This window comes from Helianthus annuus, chromosome 10 (assembly GCF_002127325.2).
Source record: "Helianthus annuus cultivar XRQ/B chromosome 10, HanXRQr2.0-SUNRISE, whole genome shotgun sequence".
Classification (NCBI taxonomy): domain Eukaryota; kingdom Viridiplantae; phylum Streptophyta; class Magnoliopsida; order Asterales; family Asteraceae; genus Helianthus; species Helianthus annuus.
Window position 1 is genome coordinate 167,171,913 of NC_035442.2, and position 21,539 is coordinate 167,193,451.

Here is a 21,539-nt window from a genome sequence, read left to right on the forward strand (position 1 = left end):
CTGGCCACTTATGTCTGCGCCGGGCAGAGGCGGGCAGACGTTTGGATGTTGCAGCTTGTTTGTTTTCTCGCAGACCTTTCATTAAAAAAGGTCTGCGAGGCCTCTTCACCACACAGACAATGACCCATGTCTTCTTGGAACCTCTTCACCATGCAGACCTCTTCTTCCCTGCCACTACCTCCACCACCACATCCCTGCCACCACCGCCACCACCTCCACCTCCGACACCCCTGCTCCGCCACCACCTCCACCGATGGCAAACAAAACCCCCAAATCCCCAAATCGATCTGTTATCAAAACCCCCAAATCGATCTGTTATCAAAACACCATCATCGTCATCATCTGCGAGAAAAGGCTGGCCGGCGAAGGAGATGGCGGTGGTGGTGACAGATTGTAGAGAGAAAGAGAGTTTGTAGAGAGAGAGAGTTCAAGGCTAGGGTTTGCGGTGGTGGTGAAGGCAGAGAGAGAGAGATCGAGGGAGGAGAGAGAGAGACGGTGAAGGGCGGTGGTGTAGTGGTGACGACGGTGGTTGTGTAAGGCGGTGGTGCTTGGTGGTGGTGAGGAAGGCAGAGAGAGAGAGCAGATCTGTGTGTGTGTTTGTGTGTGTAGGGTGTGTGAAGATCTTTTTATATAAAAAAAACAAACCCTCTTCTCCTTGCAGACTGCAGACATTTGGTCCACCTCTTCTCCTGCAGATGCCTGCAGATGTGGTCCGCAGACTGCAGACATTTTCCCGCAGAAAAAACAAACAGCACCTAAGTGTTGAACCAGTAAAAGGTTTAAACTATTAAGAGAGTAATTAAGAGCTAAACAAATAACCTCTAAGTGGGTGCAAATTGTGGTTTATTTATCTTTAAAAAATGGCTCTAAAAAACTTACAAAACTTTAAAATTAAGAAAATATATATATTATTACCATGTTAAAAGTTCAAAAGCATTTAATAATACTCATATGATTACCATTTAGAAGTTCAAAAGCATTTAATAATATTCATATGATAGGATATTTTAGTTATTTTTGCTCAAAATTTCATCACATGTGGTTACTAACTATGCTTTCCATAAGTACCTAATAAAAGACATGAGATTCGGCATGGTGTATTTGGACAGATGTTAGCTTAAATTAACATGAACTCATATAATGTGTATATGAGTTAATCCGACCGTTAATTGGAATGACAAGTTTGCCGGTAAAATGAAATTTCCTAATATCTAGTCCGTTTTTAGTTGTGCTTGTTTAAATTAAATGGTTACGATTCGTTCATGTACACTACACAATAGTTATTATCATCGATATGTGGTTTACGGGTATGCTATACGAGAACATGACATTTATTCCGAACCAAATTTGGTGTTGTATTGAGATAAGAATCATTGAATACGTTTGGTGACATGATCATGTAGAAGAAGGAACAATGTAAAATTAATGTTATAAGAAGGATAGGTGTCATTTGGTTTGTTATTGAAAATGACTTTGGATGATATATGATGAGGCAGCGGAACACAATTGAGTTGTTATTTTATTTTAATTATGATTCATAAAGTATGAGTTGATATTCTTGTCACATTTTTTTGTATCATTTTCTCTTCCCATAGTTATACCTTATTACCTTATGATATCATATTACACACTATACAGTTATATTTCGTTTCATTAAGCTATATTTTAATTACTTGAATTTACTTAACCACAAAAAGGAAATAAGAAAAAATTGATACGAATTTAGAAGCTTAAAGTACATGTTTGTTTAAGGCTATTTTAATCTTTGGGACCTACAAATCTCGGGCGGGGCCAACATGAAAACTGGTCATCTAGCAGTAACTATGACCAACAAAAACTTTTAGAATCAATAGTAACACTAAGCCAGTATATGGTTAATAGTAATTTGATGATAATCAGCAACTTGGTTGATCGGTAGTAATGAAGTTATTGTGATAGGCCGATAATCAGCAACAACTACACATTTTCACACCATTATACTCATACTTGTACTTGTTTTTCTTTAAATTATTTGAATGAGATTTCAATAATTTTAGTGAAATACTTTAAACTGATTATACACGATTTAGATTAGAAAAGACATACACGGGATTTACAAATCATGAAACATCATACATTAGCTTATTTTGGAGTTTTTTAATGAAATTAACGCTAAGTCACAAGGGCTGCTTATTAATATTATATATATATATATATATTTTTGAACGTGTGCATTGTGGCAGAATTGTCTAATCAAACCAGAAATCGACGTAAAAACACTGAAATCACGCATGCGTGTTGTGGGATGTTAACTTACCATATTAAGTCCGAAACGTAAAATATTATCGTAAAAAAAAAATAACTAAGTTGAAACAACACCAAAATCATGTAAAAAATTGACGTCAAAAGGACAATAAGAAGAAATTTTTAACACGTCTAAATAAAAAAGCCACACGGTCAAATAAACACGTCTAAATGTAAAAGTTAGATTTAGTTATAAATAAAAATAAATAAAAAGAATTAACTGAATAAAAATAAGAGAAAAATTATATAAAAACAATAAGAAAAAATGACTGTAGTATAGACTATAGAGGCCAATGATCTCTAGATCAAGTGGTGGATGGCTTGCATTTCTCTTGAGAGATGCAGGTTCGACTCCCACTTGGTGCAAAGTGAGGCACTGGTGAGCAATGATAGGAGACCCAGGGAAATATGGGTTGTATCCTTGAGCCAAACGGGTTTTACCGGTAATTTCACTGTCGTGCCTACGGGCGGGTGGGTTACCGGGTTTTTCCCGGAATTTGTGGTGGACTCGGGTTACTCTCGGAGTACTCCGTTTGTCCAGTGGGTGCCCCGAGAGTGCTTGGGATTGAGTTTGTTGGCCGTTCAAAAAAAAAGTATAGACTATAGAGGATGAAGTTACTTTATTAAAGTTTATAGGGTTGTAGCGTAAATTAGTAAAAATAAATCTAGTTAAACTTTAGGGCTCTCTCCTAACTTTATTAAACTCAAACGGAATAAAGTGTAATATGATTAATGAAAAAGAAAAAAAATAAATGATTAAGCTTGAAATGGGTGTAAGTGTAAAAACCGAACTAGTAAGTGTAAAAACCGAACTAAAAGACAAAAAAATTCTAACAATAAAGTTACATTTTATAATAAATCCAAATCCAAATGATAATAAATGATTCTAAAAAATACACGTGTTAAGCATTGTATCATTTCTTCAAATTTTAATATTATATATAAATCTCTTCTCCCAATTTTAATAGTATATGATATAATAAATTTTCATTTTAAAAATATCAGATTTCCTAATAATATTAACTATTAAATAATAAACTTAATTTTAATCATTTTAACTAACTTATCACCATTCTAAACGAAAAACGTTATATAATATTATAGAACCTTAATTTGAATATACAAATGCTGACCTAAAAAATAGGTTGTCTTGAATTTCAATGTTATAGTTTTAAAACTTTAGCCCTGTTTATAAGCACATATTTTATTTATAGTATGACTTTTTTTAACATGTAATATCATCTATATTATATTATAATTGTATTGGTATCTTTTTCTCGGTATCCTTATTTTTTAAAATTGTATTTATATCAAAGTATTTATTATAACACTGATATACATAATAGAACTTAACTAAAATGTTTATATTATTAATATACATTGTAGAACTTAATTACAATTTATTTACTACAAGCTTATAACTTATAATTTATTTTCAAAAATACTTATAGTTTTATCATCAGTATTTTTATTCCCTTAGTGTTATTTTTTTAAACTGTATATAATAAGATGGATTATAGTGGCTCAAAAAGAGGTGAAAATGTAGAAAATTATATTTATATAGCTAAAAATGTAACTTTTCTGTTTCATTATTTTGTTTAATTAGACATTTCACTAATAAGTAATATATATAAATTTATAATTTACATTTTCATGATTTTCAGCCCGTGTAATATATATAAATTTATAATTTACATTTTCATGATTTTTAGCTCGTGTATCACATTGGGTTGTTAGCAAATTGTATAATAATAAAATAAATTACGAACCTGGTATGAATGTAGAGGTGCACAAAGGACCTGAACCCGGACTTGAACCCGAATAAAAATCCCGGACCCGAGTATTATAAAAACCGGGCATTGACAACCCGAACCTACCATATAGGTATGGACCAGGTACGGTATTCAAGCTGAGAACTCGAACCTGAACCCGGGTTTTTTTAGACCCGCTTCATACCCGGGTTTTTCCAATCCTCGTAACAGGGTTTAATAATACTTGTACCCGGGTTTTCGGAATATATGCAATTTGATTATTCTAGTTCCCACTTACACTGGGTTTTAGGAATACTCGTTCGGTTTTTTTTTTAAATTAGTTCGGATTTTTTTAATACCCGTCCAGGTTTCTTTTCATACCCGAACCATACTCGAACCTGGAAATATGGTATTAATATACCTGGGTATAGAAAACCTGAACCCGGGTACACAGGGTATGGATTTCTAGGCCAATACACGAACTCGACTGAGTATTGGTAATACCCGAAAATTCAAAACCCGTTCACACCCGCACCTGGGTATATACCCGAACCCGAGAATTAAAGAAACCTGGTTTTGTGCACCTCTATATGAATGCAGAGGTGGACAAACCAGTTATTTTCAACAACCGGTTATATCGGTTAATTTGACTTTGTGACTTTAACTGGTTTTCGCTTTAATCGGTTATTACTTAAACCGGTTATTTTTTTAACTGGTCCGGTTAAAAATACCTCACAAACTGGTTATTCCTAAATCGGTTATTAATCGGTTACACGGCTTTGTGCACCTCTATATGAATGTATGATTGTCATGCCGAATATTTATGGGCTTGTGTTGAATTGGTTAATTAAAAGGTTATTTTGCGCACTCCATATTATATGAATGTATGACTGTCATGCCGAATATTTATGGGCTTGTGTTAAAACTTTACCTCAGTAGCCCAATGAAACAACTTAAACTTCATTTGACTATGATGTGCTTGGGGCTTAATACATGTGCACATAATCCCAGTGGTCCAAGTTGCTTCACTGGCCCAAAACTTCGTGCTAGGCGCTAGCAGCCTAGCACTGATCAATCAAGTTGTCGCTGAATGTCGAAATCGGTTACCCATTACACCACCCGTAGAGGGGTTTTTTTTGACGTTTTTTCCCAAAAAAACGCCCAAACACACCATCTAACCACTCCTGGGGGCGTTTTTTTCGAAAAAATTGCCAGAACGTGTTTTTTTAACGCCTTCAAAATTTTCTTTGGCTAATAGCATTTTTTTAATGTTTTTTTTTATTTAATTCTGTTACATCCTTTTTAACATAATAATATAACGTCTCACGATACACACATCTCACTAGGGTAAAATGGCCAAGATTAACCTAGGGAAGTCCAGTTTGTTCGGTATTGGGGTTGGTAACGTTGAAGTTGGGGCGATGGCTAATGAGGTCGGGTGTAGTCCAGACGCTCTTCCGTTCAAGTATCTTGGTCTAAAAGTTGGGGCTAATATGAATAGAGTCAATAACTGGAGGCCGGTTTTCGATATTTTTGAGTCTAGACTTGCATTATGGAAATCATCCCTTTTGTCGATGGGTGGGAGAGTCACGCTTATTCGGTCGGTGCTCGAGAGCCTCCCGACCTATTATTTCTCTCTTTACAAGGCTCCGCTTCGGATTTAGAAAAGATTATTAAAAAGTTTCTATGGGGAGGTTCTAGCGAGGTGAACAAGATCAATTGGGTCGCGTGGGATAGAGTTGCTTCGCCCAAGAAAGCTGGAGGTCTGGGTATAAGTAAGTTGATTAATGTTAATCGTGCCTTGTTATGTAAATGGGGGTGGAGGTACAAGCGTGAGAAAGACAACTTGTGGGTCAAAGTGGTGGATGCTATTCACCTAAGCGGTTCGGGTTGGTCTTTTCTCCCGGTTAAAAAATCTTTCGGTGGTGTTTGGCAGAGCTTGGTGTCCGTTTTTGATAAACCTTTGCCTGGTAACATAAGTCTTCGGAAATTGTTTAGGGCCGAGGTGGGTAGAGGTGACACGATCCTCTTCTGGCTTGATCCCTGTCTCTTTGACGAACCGCTTAGCATCCTTTTCCCAAACTTGTTTGCTTTGGAAGTGGTGAAGACCTGCTCGGTTCAGGATCGTTCTCACGGGGAGTGGCTTTGGAGACATGACCCTGAGACGGCTGATGAAACTAAGGAATTGTCGGACATCCTTTCGGCCTTATCTACCTTCTCGTTGGGGAATTCGAATGACGTTTGGAAGTGGTTAGGGGATCAGTCTGGTACCTTTTCGGTGAAGTCGGCTAAAAATTTTATGCTAGGCTCGGGGGATGTCAATGCTAGGTTCGTCTTGAATTGGTGTAAATGGACCCCGAGTAAGTGTAACTTGTTGGTATGGAGAGCAGAAATGGACAGGATCCCTACTTATGACGCGTTAAACATAAGGGGTGTGACGATAGGTGACGGGTTATGTGCGTTGTGCAGATCTGAAGTCGAAACGGTGGAGCACGTTTTCACTTCGTGCTGATTCTCTTCGGTGCTTTGGCAAAAGGTTAGTCTGTGGTGTCGCATCCCTCCTATATTCGCTTTCAGTCTTAGAGATCTTTTGGAGGTGCACAAAGGGAGGCATATCAGACCCGGGTTGAGGTTGATTGTTCACGGCATTATCATAGTCTCGTGTTGGTGCTTGTGGATCGCTCGGAACAGGGCTGTTTTTTCATCGATAGAAGCCAAGGTGGACGATGTTTTTTCTGAAGTCAAGTCTTTAGGTTTTTTATGGTTTAGAAATAGAGCGAGAACCAATCATATCTCATGGTTGGATTGGTGTAATTTGAACATGTTGTAAGGTTTTGTTGTGGGTCCCCGCTCGGTTTTCGGGCTTGGGGTGCGTTTTAATGAAGTTCTCGTTTCAAAAAAAAAAAAAAAAAAAAAAAAAAAAAAAAAAAAAAAAAAAAAAAAAAAAAAGGGTAAAATGGCCAAGGATCTTCCCTCCCACTACACATGTCTTAGTGAGTTAGTGTCTTAGTTTCGTATACGCGTCATTTGTGGAAGACGTCAAATTTCCCAAAGGAAACGACATTTCGACTCATCTTCCTGCACGCCTCGTGCTCTCAGTTTTTCAATCTTTATTCTATCAGCAAAAACTCAGATGTTATATCATTCATCACTCTTAATTAAATCTTAACACGGAACCAAACTGTTGATTGATTCTCACTCCTTACTTCCATCTTCACAAGCTTTCGAGCTCAAATTTACACATACATTTACTTCCATCACCATTGTTGTACCACAGCCGCTGAAACTGAACTTCAATGACAACTGATTCCGCAACCGCCATCATCCACCGGTGGCGATCTACAACCGACCACAACCTCTTCATATTCCACAACCATCGTGAACAAATTGCTCCATTTTTACAAGCAGTAGACGAAATTCAGCGAACGATTGACTTTACCGCTTCAGAAGATGAACGAAAACACGCGAAATCAGTAATACAGATCGCTGTATCTCGTCTCACCGATGAGTTTCGCAATATCTTAAAAGTCAACGCCAAGTCAACCTCATCTCTAAACCCTAATTCTCACACCGATTCGACCACAATGACGGACAGTGCTTCCAGCAATTACCAAGTATATGAAGATGATTATATAAACCATAATAAATTGAGTACTGATGCGGTTAATGATCTTAGAACCATCGTAGTGAGGATGAACTCGTCTGGATTTGTTAACGAATGTTTGAAAGTGTACGTTAGCGAACGAAAAAAAGTGATCGGTGCTTGTTTGCAGCATTTGAATGTTGAGAAATTGAGTAAAAGTAGTTGTAGGAGTTTGGAGTGGGGAGTGTTGGAAGTGAGGATAAGAATTTGGATTAAGGCGGTAAAGGTTTGTTTTAAGTATTACTTCGAAAACGAGAAGCGATTGTGTGAGCAAGTTTTCTGTGATCTGGGAGACGAAACGGTTGGTTCTTGTTTAGTGGATACGATAACAGAGTATACGGTTCAGCTGTTGGACACTGCAGAAGCACTTAGCTCCATTCGTCCTGCTTCTGAAAGGCTTTTTAAGATGTTAGACGTCCATGATACGTTGTCTGATCTCATACCGTCGATTAATGGTCTATTTCGTTCAGAATTATCAGAGTTTATAAGAACTAAAGCTAAAAATGAGGTTTTACCCAAACTCGGTGATAAAGCAAACGAAATTCTGCTGAGGTTTGAGAATGATTTGGTTAATGAGCAATCTCCAGTGGTTCATGCTGAACCGATCCACCGGTTGTCGAAGTATGTGATGCATTACGTTTACAAGTTATGCGATCACAAGCAAAGTTTGATGAGATTGTCTCTACCTGATCCTCCATCCATGGAGGCTGCTGGAACGATATCTGGAAGTTTTTCACTTCATGTGGTTTGGATTATAATGAGATTGTTGTCGAATCTAGAGGCTAAATCAAAGCTAGGTAAAGATACGGCTGCTGGTCGGTTCTTTGCTATGAACAACTTTCATTACATCATTCAGAAGATCCAAGCACGTCCGGAGTTGCTAGAAATTGTAGCAGACGATAATTTTAACAAGTTGATTGACAAATTTGAACAGGCGAGACTGGATTACCTGAAGTTAACTTTTGATGTGGTTTCGAGGAATTTAAGTGATAAGGGATTGAGCAGGATTAAGATTTTACCTTTTAGGGTTGCGAAATTGGCAGATAGATTGAAGAGATTCAATTATGAGTTTGAGAAACTTGAAAAGGAACTTGGGAAAGTAGTTGTCCCAGATTTCGGACTTGTGTTGGAGCTTCGTAAATTGATTGTTGAAATGGTGGTGACCGCTTATACCTCCTTTCTTGTTCATACGAAGAAAGTAGCTCGCTTGGAGACGTATGTGAAATACTCAGTTGAGGAGATTGAGTCTGCCATTCAAGGATTCTATGACTGCAGATAAGCACCACTGTTTCTAATTTCCAGTCACCAAAGAAGTACATTTCTTTGATGTATTTATTAATTTCCTCAGGGTTATATAATATAGTTTTGTGCCCTTGTATCATTCTGTGTTCTATATCCATTTCATAAATAAAGCCAGCACTTGTAGCAGGTTATCATATGGTTTTTGTGTTGGTTTTGTAAAGAGAAAGAAAAACTAAATTATATCTAAATCTAAGGGGGAAAGTATATTTTGAAACATGTTTTATATTTATCATTTCTTAAAACTGCGTAAATAAGTTTATGAAACCATATACTGTATACTAACTATATCGTGTCTAGAACTCTACAGTGGTGGAGCTTGACCAAAAGTTTCGAGAGGCGGAAAGTCATGGGACCCAATTTATATATTGTATAAATATTTAGGCCAATGGGGACAATCCTATGTAATTTTAAAATTTTCGGACGAAAAATAGGAAATTTTACACTTCTAACCGAAACATTTGGGGGACGGGTGCACCCCCCACTTTACACTAAGCTCCGCCATTGGAACTCTATATGAACTCCCCAGTCCCCATTAACTGGAAAACTGGTCTAATACTCTTATTAACATGAAGAGACATAGAACATTCTATACCGAGGCAATAAAGTTGTGTAAAAAACTTGTTTATGCCTAGATATAGCTACTTGATGTACAATATATGGCTTGCTATAAATAGACATTCGCTAGACAAGACTTACAAGGTGCAATTTGACAAGAGTTGTTTCTTGTACTACCAGTACCAAAGTGGTCTGTAACTTTGTTATTTCGCGTTAGTGTGCAGGGGAATTTCACTAGTCTTATGTCTAATTTGAGATGATGCGAGTCTTGCTTTCCTATTTTAAATAATGACCTTTAAAAAAGGTTCGAGGAACTGTTGATTACAATGGTGCGTTTAACCCTAACATATTGATGTGTGCCACTATATTATATATTAACTACGTATGAGTGTCATGCCAAATACTTGCGGCAAACTTTGCTTCAGTGGCCCAATGAAATAACTTAAATTTCATTTCGAATAAGACGTGCTTCGGGCTTCATGTATTATACCAAACCCTCGATGGCCCAAATTAGTTCATTGTCTCAAACCCGTTTTAAAGTGTTAACTATAGGAAGTGGACCGACTACTATACCCACACCCACTTGTACAGGGCCTATTGTATGGGAGACTAGAAGGGGTGTTGCCGTGTTGGTTTTTCTTGAGGGTTTATCTTGAGCAATTATATTATATTATATTATACTAACTATAAAAAGGGTATGTCGATGGGTTTTTGTTTTCTTTTTTTTTTTTAGTAAACTTCCGGTTTGCTTCCTGTGGTTTGTTCACTTTAACGGTTTTGCCCCAAACCTTTAAAAATAGCCATTTTACTTCCTGATGTTTTGGTTTTGTTGCCAGTTTGCTCCATGCGGGGAGCAAAATGGAAAAACAAACAATTTGAATGGAGTTAGAGGCGGGGAGCAAACTGGCAAAAAAACCGAAACATCAGGGAGTAAAATGGCTATTTTTAAAGGTCTGGAGCAAAACCGTTAAAGTGACCAAACGACAGGGAGCAAAACGGAAGTTTACTCTTTTTTTTTTTCTTTTTTTGTCTTTTCCTAGCAACTTTTGGTTTTCTTTTCTTTTTTTTTGTCTTTTCCTGACAACTTTTGAGGTTTTTTTTTAATTTACGTTTTCAGTCCTTATGTTTTGTGTGTTGTTTCTTAAATATCAACTTCTTTTGCAATTTACGGTTTTCATCAACTTTTTAACTTTACGTTTTTACCTATTGCACTAATTTTTTGTGATTTTGTTTTTTTAAGTATTTTTTCCCATCTCTTGTAATGTACGTTTTCGACCCTTATTGGGATGAATTAATAGCAATTTAAGGCTCCATGCCTTTTGTAGTTAACTTCACATGCACTCAGGTCATTTCCTTTTCTTTTTGAACGACAAATTATAATCTTATTCAATCACCTAAAAAAAATTCAGCAAAGCTATTAAGCCAACCACCCAATGCTTGCTTTTGACTCACCATATTACAAAACAAAAATTGGACAAAACAAAAAGTGAGAAAAAAATCTGCATTTTTTAGTTCATCATATCAAACCGCTTTTCAAATTTTAAATCCTAGACATCTAGCCTAGCCAACTCAGCCAATGAGAGCCGGTCACGAAAGACTGCTAGCCCCACCCAACGCCCTGGCTGAAACCCCCGCCCAAGGGTCCACGCCGAAACCCAAGCCCACCCGGGGTGGTGACTTGGGCGTGTACCCAACCCACACCCCAACCCCGCCCCATACCCCATAGTCTGATTGATTTATAAACATTAGATGGAAATTATTATTTATTATTTATTGTGAGTTATGAACATTTGATGGAAAATACTATTTATTATTTATTGTTATTGTGATGTTCTATTGTCTGATTAAGTTTTTCTTGTAATTATTTATTAGTTAATTAATAAGAGTAAATTGCCATTTTAGTCCCTGAGTTTTGTCCAAATTTGCCATTTTAGTCCAAATAGTTTTTTTTTTGCCTCTGAGTCCCTGACTTTTGCATTTTGTTGCCATTTTGATCATTTTGTTTAATTCCATCCAAAAACTCAGTTTGTAACAGGGGTATTTTGGGGATTTCCTTAAAAAATGTTTTCAGTTGCCATTTTGATCCAATTCCAAAAAATCAAAAAAAAAAAAAAATCCAAAAATTCAAAAAAAATCAAAAAAACTAAACAAATTCTAAAAATAAAAAAATTCTAAAAAATCGTAAAAATTCTTAAAAATTCAAAAAAAATCTAAAAATCATAAAACTTCTTAAAAATCATAAAAAATCTAAAAAATCCAAAAATCATTAAATGTTTCGGCACGAACCGTTTCGACCCGTACCGTTTCGAACCCGAACCGTTTCGACGCGAAGCGTTTCGACCCGTACCGTTTCGAACCGTACCGTTTCGACGCGAACCCGAATCGAACCGTTTCAACGCGAACCGTTTCGAGCCCGTACCGTATCGAAATGGTTCGCTTCGAAACGGTTCGGTTCGATACGGTACGGGTCGAAACGGTTCGGTTCGATACGGTACGGGTCGAAACGGTTCGGTTCGAAACGGTTCGCGTCGAAACGGTACGGTTCGAAACGGTTCGTGTCGAAACGGTTCGGCTCGAAACGGTTCGCCTTGAAACGGTTCGGTTTGATACGGTACGGATCGAAACGGTACGGTACGGTTCGAAACGGTTCGCGTCGAAACGGTTCGGTTCGATACGGTACGGGTCGAAACGGTTCGGTTCGAAACGGTACGGGTTCGAAACAGTTCGCGTCGAAACGGTTCGGTTCGATACGGTACGGGTCGAAACAGTTCGGTTCGAAACGGTACGGGTCAAAACGGTTCGTGCCGAAACATTTAATGATTTTTGGATTTTTTAGAATTTTTTTGATTTTTTGGAATTTTTATGATTTTTTAGAAATTTTTTTTATTTTTAGATTTTTTAGAATTTTTTAGAATTTTTTAGAATTTTTATGATTTTTTATATTTTTTTTTATTTTTAGATTTTTTTTTATTTTTTTGATTTTTTGGATTTTTTTTGGTTTTTTGGAATTGGATCAAAATGGCAACTGAAAACATTTTTTAAAGAAATCCCCAAAATACCTCTGTTACAAACTGGGATTTTGGATGGAGTTAGACAAAATGATCAAAATGGCAACAAAATGTAAAAGTCAGGGACTCAGAGGCAAAAAAAACTATTTGGACTAAAATGGCAAATTTGGACAAAACTCAGGGACTAAAATGGCAATTTACTCAATTAATAATATGGAGAATATTATTTATTATTTATGGTTATTGTCATCATCGTTATATGGTCGGATTAAGTTTTTCATGTAATTATCTATTAGTTGATTAATAGTAACTAGTATTAAGGCCTACGTTGCGGCTGAGGCATAGATAGTACCAAGTGCCACGTGTACGTCCTTGTGTACCTTTTTGTTTCATGTATGATTGTTCATCGTGCAACATGATCGGATACAGGTTGTTGGACGCTCATTGGCCCATTGCTCTGCCACTTGTACCTTTGGTACTTATCCTAGGTTAACCTGCGCTTCTCTCCTCCGCACGACCCCCGGATATATCCCGTGTAGCCGGCGCAAGGTCCAGAAAGTAAAGGTTTTCATTCAAGGAGCTAAGTGTCAAATCTGGTCTTGTGTTAACCCTGACCTCGCGCGCGACCTAGGTTATACCTGATTAGTCGGCGCGAGGTTGGGAAGGCTCCTGAATTAGTCTGGTAAGAGTATGGTCCCACACACGACTTGAATAGTCGGCGCAGAATTTAAACCATACCCCATCAATTATATATACGTAATATCTTAAAAACTTTCATTATACTATATAATATAAAAGTGATAAAAGTCTCGAGAGTTCTTGGCTTATTCTTTTTCTTCTTGCATTTCTCCTATTTTCTATATAATATTAGAATGATAAAGTCATAAAGAGTTTTTGGCTTATTCTTTTCCTCACTTGCATCTCTCTTGCGATGCACAGTCACTAGATTTTGATTGGTTGTCAGACCTCTTGACCTTAAGAGGTAGGGGCGTTATACCACCATCATCATGAGTTATAGCAAGTGATACACCACCGTCACTTCTTCTCATCACTCGTTAGCTTTTCAACGCTTTATCTTCTTCACGCGTGATAAGGAGACGCGTGATAACTTTTTCAATGCAATTCAGTTTTTTTTAATGATTTTGATAATGTGTGGTGGGTGATGGGTATTTCCACTAAAAACCATCACTAGTGATGGAATAAATCTCGATGACATGACGGAAATTGATTGGATGGTGTGAGTGATGAGTGATGGGCGTCCTACTCACCTAGTCACCTTATATGTGAAGACTTTCTTTTTACCTTCTCTTTACCTTCTCTTTGTGATGTGGTCAGAATGGTAGCTCTTGCGGGCGTCTGTAATGTTTAACGCCCCTAAGATCATCTGTAGTGAGGCTTGATATAGGTTTTTTTGCTCCAAAACACCCCTTCATGCCTCTCCCTCCACCCCCGGGGCGTTTTTTCGTCAAAATGGGCTTGGGCGTGGGCACTAAAACGCCCGATGAAGAGAGAATAAGAGAGAATGGCCAACGGAATGTTTTGATGGTTTTTTTTTTATTTAATTCAATTTCAATATTTAATCATTGCACGAACATTATACCACTACATCTTGTTTTAACTTCAAACCCCTTTCCTGACCAGGAGTCACATGTCGGATAATGCCCAAGGGAGGGGCTTGAAGTTCAAGCTACACTATATATGGTCTAATGGACATTTTCCGCCACATCAACATCATAACCCCCTTAAAAAATTGTATAATGGTTAACGTCTCTTAATTCTTTCACTCCATTATTACTTTCAAATTTTGTTTTACTCATTGGGCATTATACTAGAAATGTCCCTCCTTTTTTCATGCCCCTATAAAGCCTATCGGGTGATATTGGGGACATTATCAAACCACTTTACGCTCCTAGAATACCCATTACTTATGGTCTTATAGCTATCATGACCGAAAATACGACTTCTTTGGTAAAGTGTAAAATGACATATAATTCTCTTTTTACTAACAAGTTTGTAAGTGTACCCAACGGTATCTAGGGTTTCTAATGGTATCATTCCAAGACGGTGAGAATTCAAGTCTTGTTAGATTTAGAAGCAGATATAATGGGTGTATGTGTTTGACAAAAAAGATATATATTATATAGTTGTCTCTCTCCATAAATATTATTATGGATAAAAGTCATTCATAAGTAGTATGGATACAAGTCACAATTATTATTAGGAAATTGGAATTAAATATCATAAACGCGGCATTTGTAGGGAAGGCAAAATACCCAAAGGTCTACCGAGTACTGATCTTTCTTCTAGTCAACCATCCCGTCAAACACGTCTCTCTTTCTCAGTTTTTCCATCTTCATATGACCATCCCTGGTTCATTTCTTACCTTATTGTTTATAAATTAGCTTTGATGGTATATAAATAACTGGTATTTGATGACCCTATAGATGCTAATCACTTTTTGGTAAGGGGTGTTTATAAGTCATTACAATTTTTTTTTTTTTTTTTTTTGAACGGCAAATTTGGATCACTGACGGACCACTGGAGTATCATCGTGCCACCAGCAGAACCACCCGATCATATCCATCTCCACTAGGCAATAATGCCTATACACCAATTCAGGAGTAAACCCAATAAATCCGGGAAAAACCCCCTTTGTGGGAATCGAACCCATGACCTAATAGTCATAAGCCTTATCCCACCACCAAGATACCACTAGGCTATAATGCCATGGGTAAGTCATTACAATTGATCATATAAATCTAAATTGAAATAAATTGACTGGCTTAAGATTTTAGTAAATCTAGCAATATATACTTGTAGGGATTGAAGTTGGTTGTTTAAGTCATAGATCTAGGCATCCGGAGGGTTGCACGTGGTAGCATGAGGGAGGATACTTGAGAACCTTGAGACTTCGTGTAGTGTGATCACACCCCCTCACATGGCGTGATTGCATTGGCGAAAAGCATGGGGTCAGCACACATATCCACCCTTTTTAGATTCATGTATATTACCACATTCACGTCGTCCCCTTTTTTAAGTTAAAGAATATGTTACCATACTTAAAAAGGCACGTAAGAATATATTGTTTTTTTAAGTTAAAGAATGTTACCGAGGCGTTGAAGTTGAAAAGTAAAGTAACTCGAATTTATACCGTCTACTGAAAACGTATTATATTTTACCCGACTCGTTTTTGAACAAAATTTATGACAAAATGTAGAGCTACCGAAAACACACAATAAAATAACAAAAACGTATCATTTTTGACACATGTACATAAAAATAGACGCGTAAAACTCAACGGTGATCAAAATTACATTTTACAATGTATTTACAAAGCTATAGGGCAAACAATTTCCACAAATGTTAGCTATATTGATAGACCCAAAAGGAAAGTAGAGAATCCCATTTCCACTTATCTTCTTTCTAGTCAACCAACTCGTCAACCACAGCTAGCTTTCTCACTTTTTCCATCTTTTTATATAACCAAACTAAGGATATATAATCCATTGTATTAGCTTCTAACCACACAAACAAACTTCTAGTTCTCACTCCTTAATCCCATGTTCACAAACTCTATAGCTAATAATACATTTACTTCCATATATATTCTTGTTTGCAATGACGACTGGTTCGGCAACCGCGATCATCTACCTGTGGGGTTCTTCTGCAGACCGGAAACTCTTCCTGTTCCGCGACCATCGCTGGGAGATTGTTTCGTATTTACACGCAGTAGATAAAGTTCAGCTAACCATAAGCTCTGCGGACTCAGAAGATGAGCGAAAAGAGGCGGAATCTGTGATACAGATTGCCGTGTCGCGGCTAGCCAAGGAGTTTCGCAATATCTTGATAGTCCACGACAGGCCGAATTTATCTTCCACTAATTCGACGACAATGACGGACAGTGCTTCCAGTAATTATGAAATATATGAAGATGATTACGTGCATCGTAATACTTTGAGAGCAGATGCGGTTAATGATCTATTTCATTCAGAATCATCAGATTTTCTTAAGAACTAGAGCGATAAATCAGATTATACCCAAACTTGCTGATAAAGCAAATGAAATACGGCTAAAGTTTGCGAATGATTTGGATTATGAGACATCTCCAATGGTTCATGCTGAACCGATCCACCGATTGTCAAGGTATGTGATGCATTATGTTTCTAAATTATGCGATCACAAGCAAACTTTGATGAGATTGTCCGGAACCGGAACTATATCCGGAAGCTTTTCACTTCATGTAGTTTGGATCATAATGAGATTGTTGTCCAAATTAGATGTTAAACTAAAGCAGTGTAGAGATCCTCCCGCTAATCGGTTCTTCGCTATGAACAACTTCCATTTCATCATGCAGAACATCCAAGCGTGTCCGGAGTTGCTAGAAATTGTAGCGGACGACAATCTTAACAAGCTGAATGCGAAGTTTCAAAAGGCGAGATTTGATTACCTTAAGTTAACTTTTGATGTGGTTTTGAGGAATTTGAGAGATGAGGGAGTGAATAAGATTAAGATCTTATCTTTTCGGGTTGTGAAATTGAAAGATAGATTGAAGAGATTCAATTATGAGTTTGAGAAACATGAAAAGGAACTTGGGAAAGTAGTTGTCCCAGATTTCGGACTTGTGTTGGAGCTTCGTAAATTGATTGTTGAAATGGTGGTGACTGCTTATGCCTCCTTTCTTGTTCATACAAAGAAGGTAGCTCGCTTGGAGACGTATGTGAAGTACTCAGTTGAGGAGATTGAGTCTGCCATTCAAGGATTCTATGATTGCAGATAAGCACCAATGTTTCTAATTTCCAGTCACCAAAGAAGTACATTTCTTTGATTTATTTATTAATTTCCTCAGGGTTATTTAATATAGTTTTGTGCCCTTGTATCATTCTGTGTTCTATATCCATTTCAAAATGTAGCAAAAACTTTGCAACTTGTCTTATGTTTCTAGATCTAGATTAAAGCTAAATCAAGGGAAGTAAGTAGATTTTGAAATGTGTGATATTTTGCGTTTCTTGAAAACTGCACACATAAGTTTACATAGAAAACAAGATAAAAGATGAAATCATAATACATGAAGAGAAGTGTAACATGCTATAACGAACTACCCGCTGCTAGAAAACTGCTATAATACATGAAGAGAAGTGTTACATGCTATAAGGGGGGCGGGGTGGGGAAATTGTTCCGTGATAAAACATGTTCCACGCGTGATGAACTGCACAAGACCACCGCCACTCAAGTTTTCAACGAGTGATGGTTTATGTCTGTGATGTTTTCCACGCGTTATGGAATTGCGAGTGATGGAACATGTGAGGGGGTGTGAGGGTTTATTGTTGTGAGTGATGACCATTGCCACTAAAAAAGGTTGTGAGTGATGGAAAAATGGTTGATGACATGGCGGAACTTGATTGGGTGTTGTGAGTGATGAGTGATGACCACCCCCACCCCTAAAAAAGCTATAAATTCATGTAACAAAAAATAGTTTATGGCTAGATATTAGCTACTTGATGTACAATATTAGACTTGCTACAAATAGATAAGACAGTCCCCATGCAAGAGCTACAAGGTGCATTTTGACAAGATTTGTGTGTATCCAAGCTTTTAAGGGGCGGGAGGGGGCGGCCGACCCCCCAAACTTTTCGCTCAGTAGTGGAGAGTATGTAGTTTTCGTATAGAAATTTTTGGGTATATACGTTTTCGGCCCCCCGGCTTTATAGAAATTTTTAGATCCAGTGATCCCCCTCCTCCGGTCGGAAATCTCAAGCTTCGCCACTGTGTGTATCAGTATCTTTGGGGACTTAAAGTTCTCTCATTGTAATAAACAAACAGGATTCCATGCGTCTAAACTCTAATGTGTTACTTGCATCTCAACTTCAATAGGGTGTCATGGAGAATCACACATTTTCATCAAAGTTTGTTGTGTTATATCATCCGCCGTTCATTTCTTACCTTGTTTATAAAGCAAACTCGTAATTGATGACCTTATAGATGCTAATCACTTTTTGATTAAAGGGTGGTTATAACTTATAATAAGCCATTACAATGAATCGAACTGTCTAAACCGATATAAATCGATTGACTCAGCCAATTTGACAATTCGGCTGATGGTTGGAAACTTGAAATCAATCAGCCATGTAAATCCTTCAGGCCGTTTAACAATTATCATTTATCTTTTATTTTCGAAACACACATCGGCATAACATCTAACATCATTATACTCTTATACATTTACCAACCAAATAACCGTTTCAAATGCAACGCCACTGCTTCAAAATTTGCATTAATCCCACCATGGCGCCAACATAAATAAACCGTCACATAACCATGCAACGCCACCGTTCCAAATGCTTGGAATTATCCCACCGATTCATTAAATGCTATCATCTTTCCCCTAACCCCAAGTATATTTGAAAGTTATTATTTTTTATACTCCACCGGTAAGGAACTGACACAAACATTCATCCACCGACGTGTCTCCCCCAACCATCGTTTCACCGCCGTCAGAACACTATCATATCGTTTCACATAAAGGCACCTGTTGATAGCTGGGGTTTGTACCCGTTCGTTAAAAGTCGCGACCGGTAGAAACTATTAAAGTTATATTGAAGGGTTTTACACATACAATGGTGTCGGTTAGGTTTTGACCGAAAATGGTGTCGGTTAGGTTTTGACCGAAAATAACATTGCTGTATAATGTATGGACACTTCTGCCAACTATCCGACGCAACTGTAAAGAATAAAAATCGATGCAACCGTTAAAAAGTTCAAATTTATTCTTCTATTCTCAAACCGTACCGGCGTTAATGAAACCGACAACAATATTCAAAAGCGTCATGACTAAACTTGATCACCAAACCCACGCACCGTTCACTCATCTCCTGCAACCACCCTTCCCCTTTCACTCCCTATATAAGCCCCACCGTCACCAAATCTCCGGCCATGGAGGTTACAGAGAAATCGGGGAGAGATCGTTGGAGGCGATGCGATGGTTGTGGCAGTGATGGAGGATGAATAGTTTAGGATTTACAAAAATTGAACGGCGATGGTAGAGATGAATCACTGGCGGTGCTGTTGAGACGGCAGTTCGGTTGTGTGAGTTGGTTTTGATCGATCGGTGTTTGGTACTCAACCACGATTTACCATCCCTCAACTATTGTATATTGGAAAATTTTAAAGGGCATCTGTTAAAAAAAGGCTCATTCTATACGCACCCCCCTCTTCCTGATTACACCCCCCTTTGTGAGAGGAAAACTGTCGGTCCCACGCAGGCCCCACCTGTAAGTATGTGAGAGGAGGGGGGTGAAAAAAGTAAATAGGGGGGTGTAGAAAGTAGCACCCTAAAAAAATTGGAGAAGATGAATTTATTTTGCCTATTAAATTGAAGATGGTGCATTGGGAATTATGTAAAAGATCAGAAATGACATTCACAACCAATTAATTTTTAACCAATTTAGTTTATTTGATTTTATTATAAACATTAGACCATGCGTAGTCGTTAGGGTGAATAATGCCCCACCCTTGGGCGTTGTCCGTCACGTGTCGTCCGAGTCAGCAAAGAGGCGTAGTGATGATAACGCCCAATAATGCTCTGTCAATCATTACACAAATATTTAATTAAATAAAACAAAAACCATCAAAAGATCTTACTGGATAAAGGATATGAAGATGAAGGCTGATTGGATAAGCAAATGGAGGCAAGGGCATGGAATATACAAAGCCAAACACCAAAAACTCGAAAAAAAAAAAAGAAAACCAGGGGGTCCATATGGGGGGCGTGATTGGGGCGTTTTCCTCTCAAAACACGTCCAAAATTACACGACTACGCATGGTCTTAGAGTTTGTTTCATTTATTAGGAACAATTGTGTATTTTACTTTTAAAAAACTTCTTAATTACGTATTTACCCAACTTAAACATTAAAATTGCATATATGTTCTTTCTTAACTAATAAAATTACAAATTTATTTATTTTATCTATTTCATTAAAAACAAGTTATATAATAATTTTTTAACCTTATTTTTACTTAGAACTTTAAAAAAATGCAAATATGTATCCTTTTATTAGGCAGTTTGTTTTATTTACTTTATGACTTTATTGATTTATCCTATTATTAGGATCTAAATTTACTTTAGGGCTTCACTTCTAGCAATATACAGTAAGTTTTCAGTTTTTTTAATACATAGTAAGTTTTCAGTTTTGTTCATTCTAAGATATTTTAATTAAAAACTAGATATTTTTAATACATAGTAAGTTTTCAGTTTTGTTCTCGAGGGTGTGTTATATCGGGAAATTATAATTTAAGTTTTAAATGTAAATACAAAATTTTATTTGGACTTTATATTCAGATGATTTTAATTAGGTAACTCTATTAGAAAGTAACACTTAATTGGAGATTATGGATTATAGAATTTGATTATCAATTTTGCTTTCAAAAATGTTTTGATAAACTCACAAATGGTTTAGCTACGTAAAATAGATTATTTTGCTGAATTTTGTTTTGTTTATTGTTATTACAGTTACGTTGTATTAATATAGTTATGTTTTTAAAGACCCATTTTTAATTGTCGCACAACATCCCTAGGCGCCTCTTGATTTCTCAGGAGATGACCCTAAATTTTAACATTGGCGTTTATTTATACTTTGACACTTCAAGTATCCTCCAAAATGAAAGAAATAACCTCTCTCCGGCAAGGTATTGCGGTTGTAAGGGGTTGGTGCTGATATCTATGTAAATACTTTTGGGCATTTGGGGTTTTTTTTTTCTTCTCATGTAGCGATTTTCCGTTGCATAGTAACCAATGTTATCGTTTCAACTTAATTATTCTTTTCATATATAACAAGTTCTATGTAACGGTTCGCATGGCGCGTGAGTGATTTTAACGTTTATTTTTTATTCGGTTACTAAAGGCATTCATAAACAATATCCCGCCGCAACGCGCGGGTTAGCGTCAACTCGTTCTTGACAAATATTCAATACAGCAAACATCAAATATAATAACAAAAAAA

General features: G+C 37.1%; 2 protein-coding genes across 2 annotated transcripts; both read left to right on the top strand.

Annotated features, from left to right (window-relative positions):
- The first annotated feature begins 7,053 nt into the window (after positions 1–7,053).
- Positions 7,054–9,113, top strand: LOC110886446 (exocyst complex component EXO70B1-like). Its single transcript, XM_022134239.2, has one exon. It carries the CDS (start codon positions 7,331–7,333, stop codon positions 8,954–8,956), a length of 1,626 nt encoding a protein of 541 aa, XP_021989931.1. The 5' UTR covers positions 7,054–7,330; the 3' UTR covers positions 8,957–9,113.
- Positions 9,114–16,650: 7,537 nt separating this feature from the next.
- Positions 16,651–17,319, top strand: LOC110883237 (exocyst complex component EXO70B1). The gene has a single exon (XM_022131045.1). The coding sequence runs from the start codon at positions 16,651–16,653 to the stop codon at positions 17,317–17,319; it is 669 nt and encodes a 222-aa protein (XP_021986737.1).
- Positions 17,320–21,539: the final 4,220 nt, after the last annotated feature.

Coding starts and splice junctions, on each gene's coding strand:
- LOC110886446 (XM_022134239.2), top strand. CDS start 7,331: ATGACAACTGATTCCGCAACCGCCATCATCCACCGGTGGCGATCTACA.
- LOC110883237 (XM_022131045.1), top strand. CDS start 16,651: ATGGTTCATGCTGAACCGATCCACCGATTGTCAAGGTATGTGATGCAT.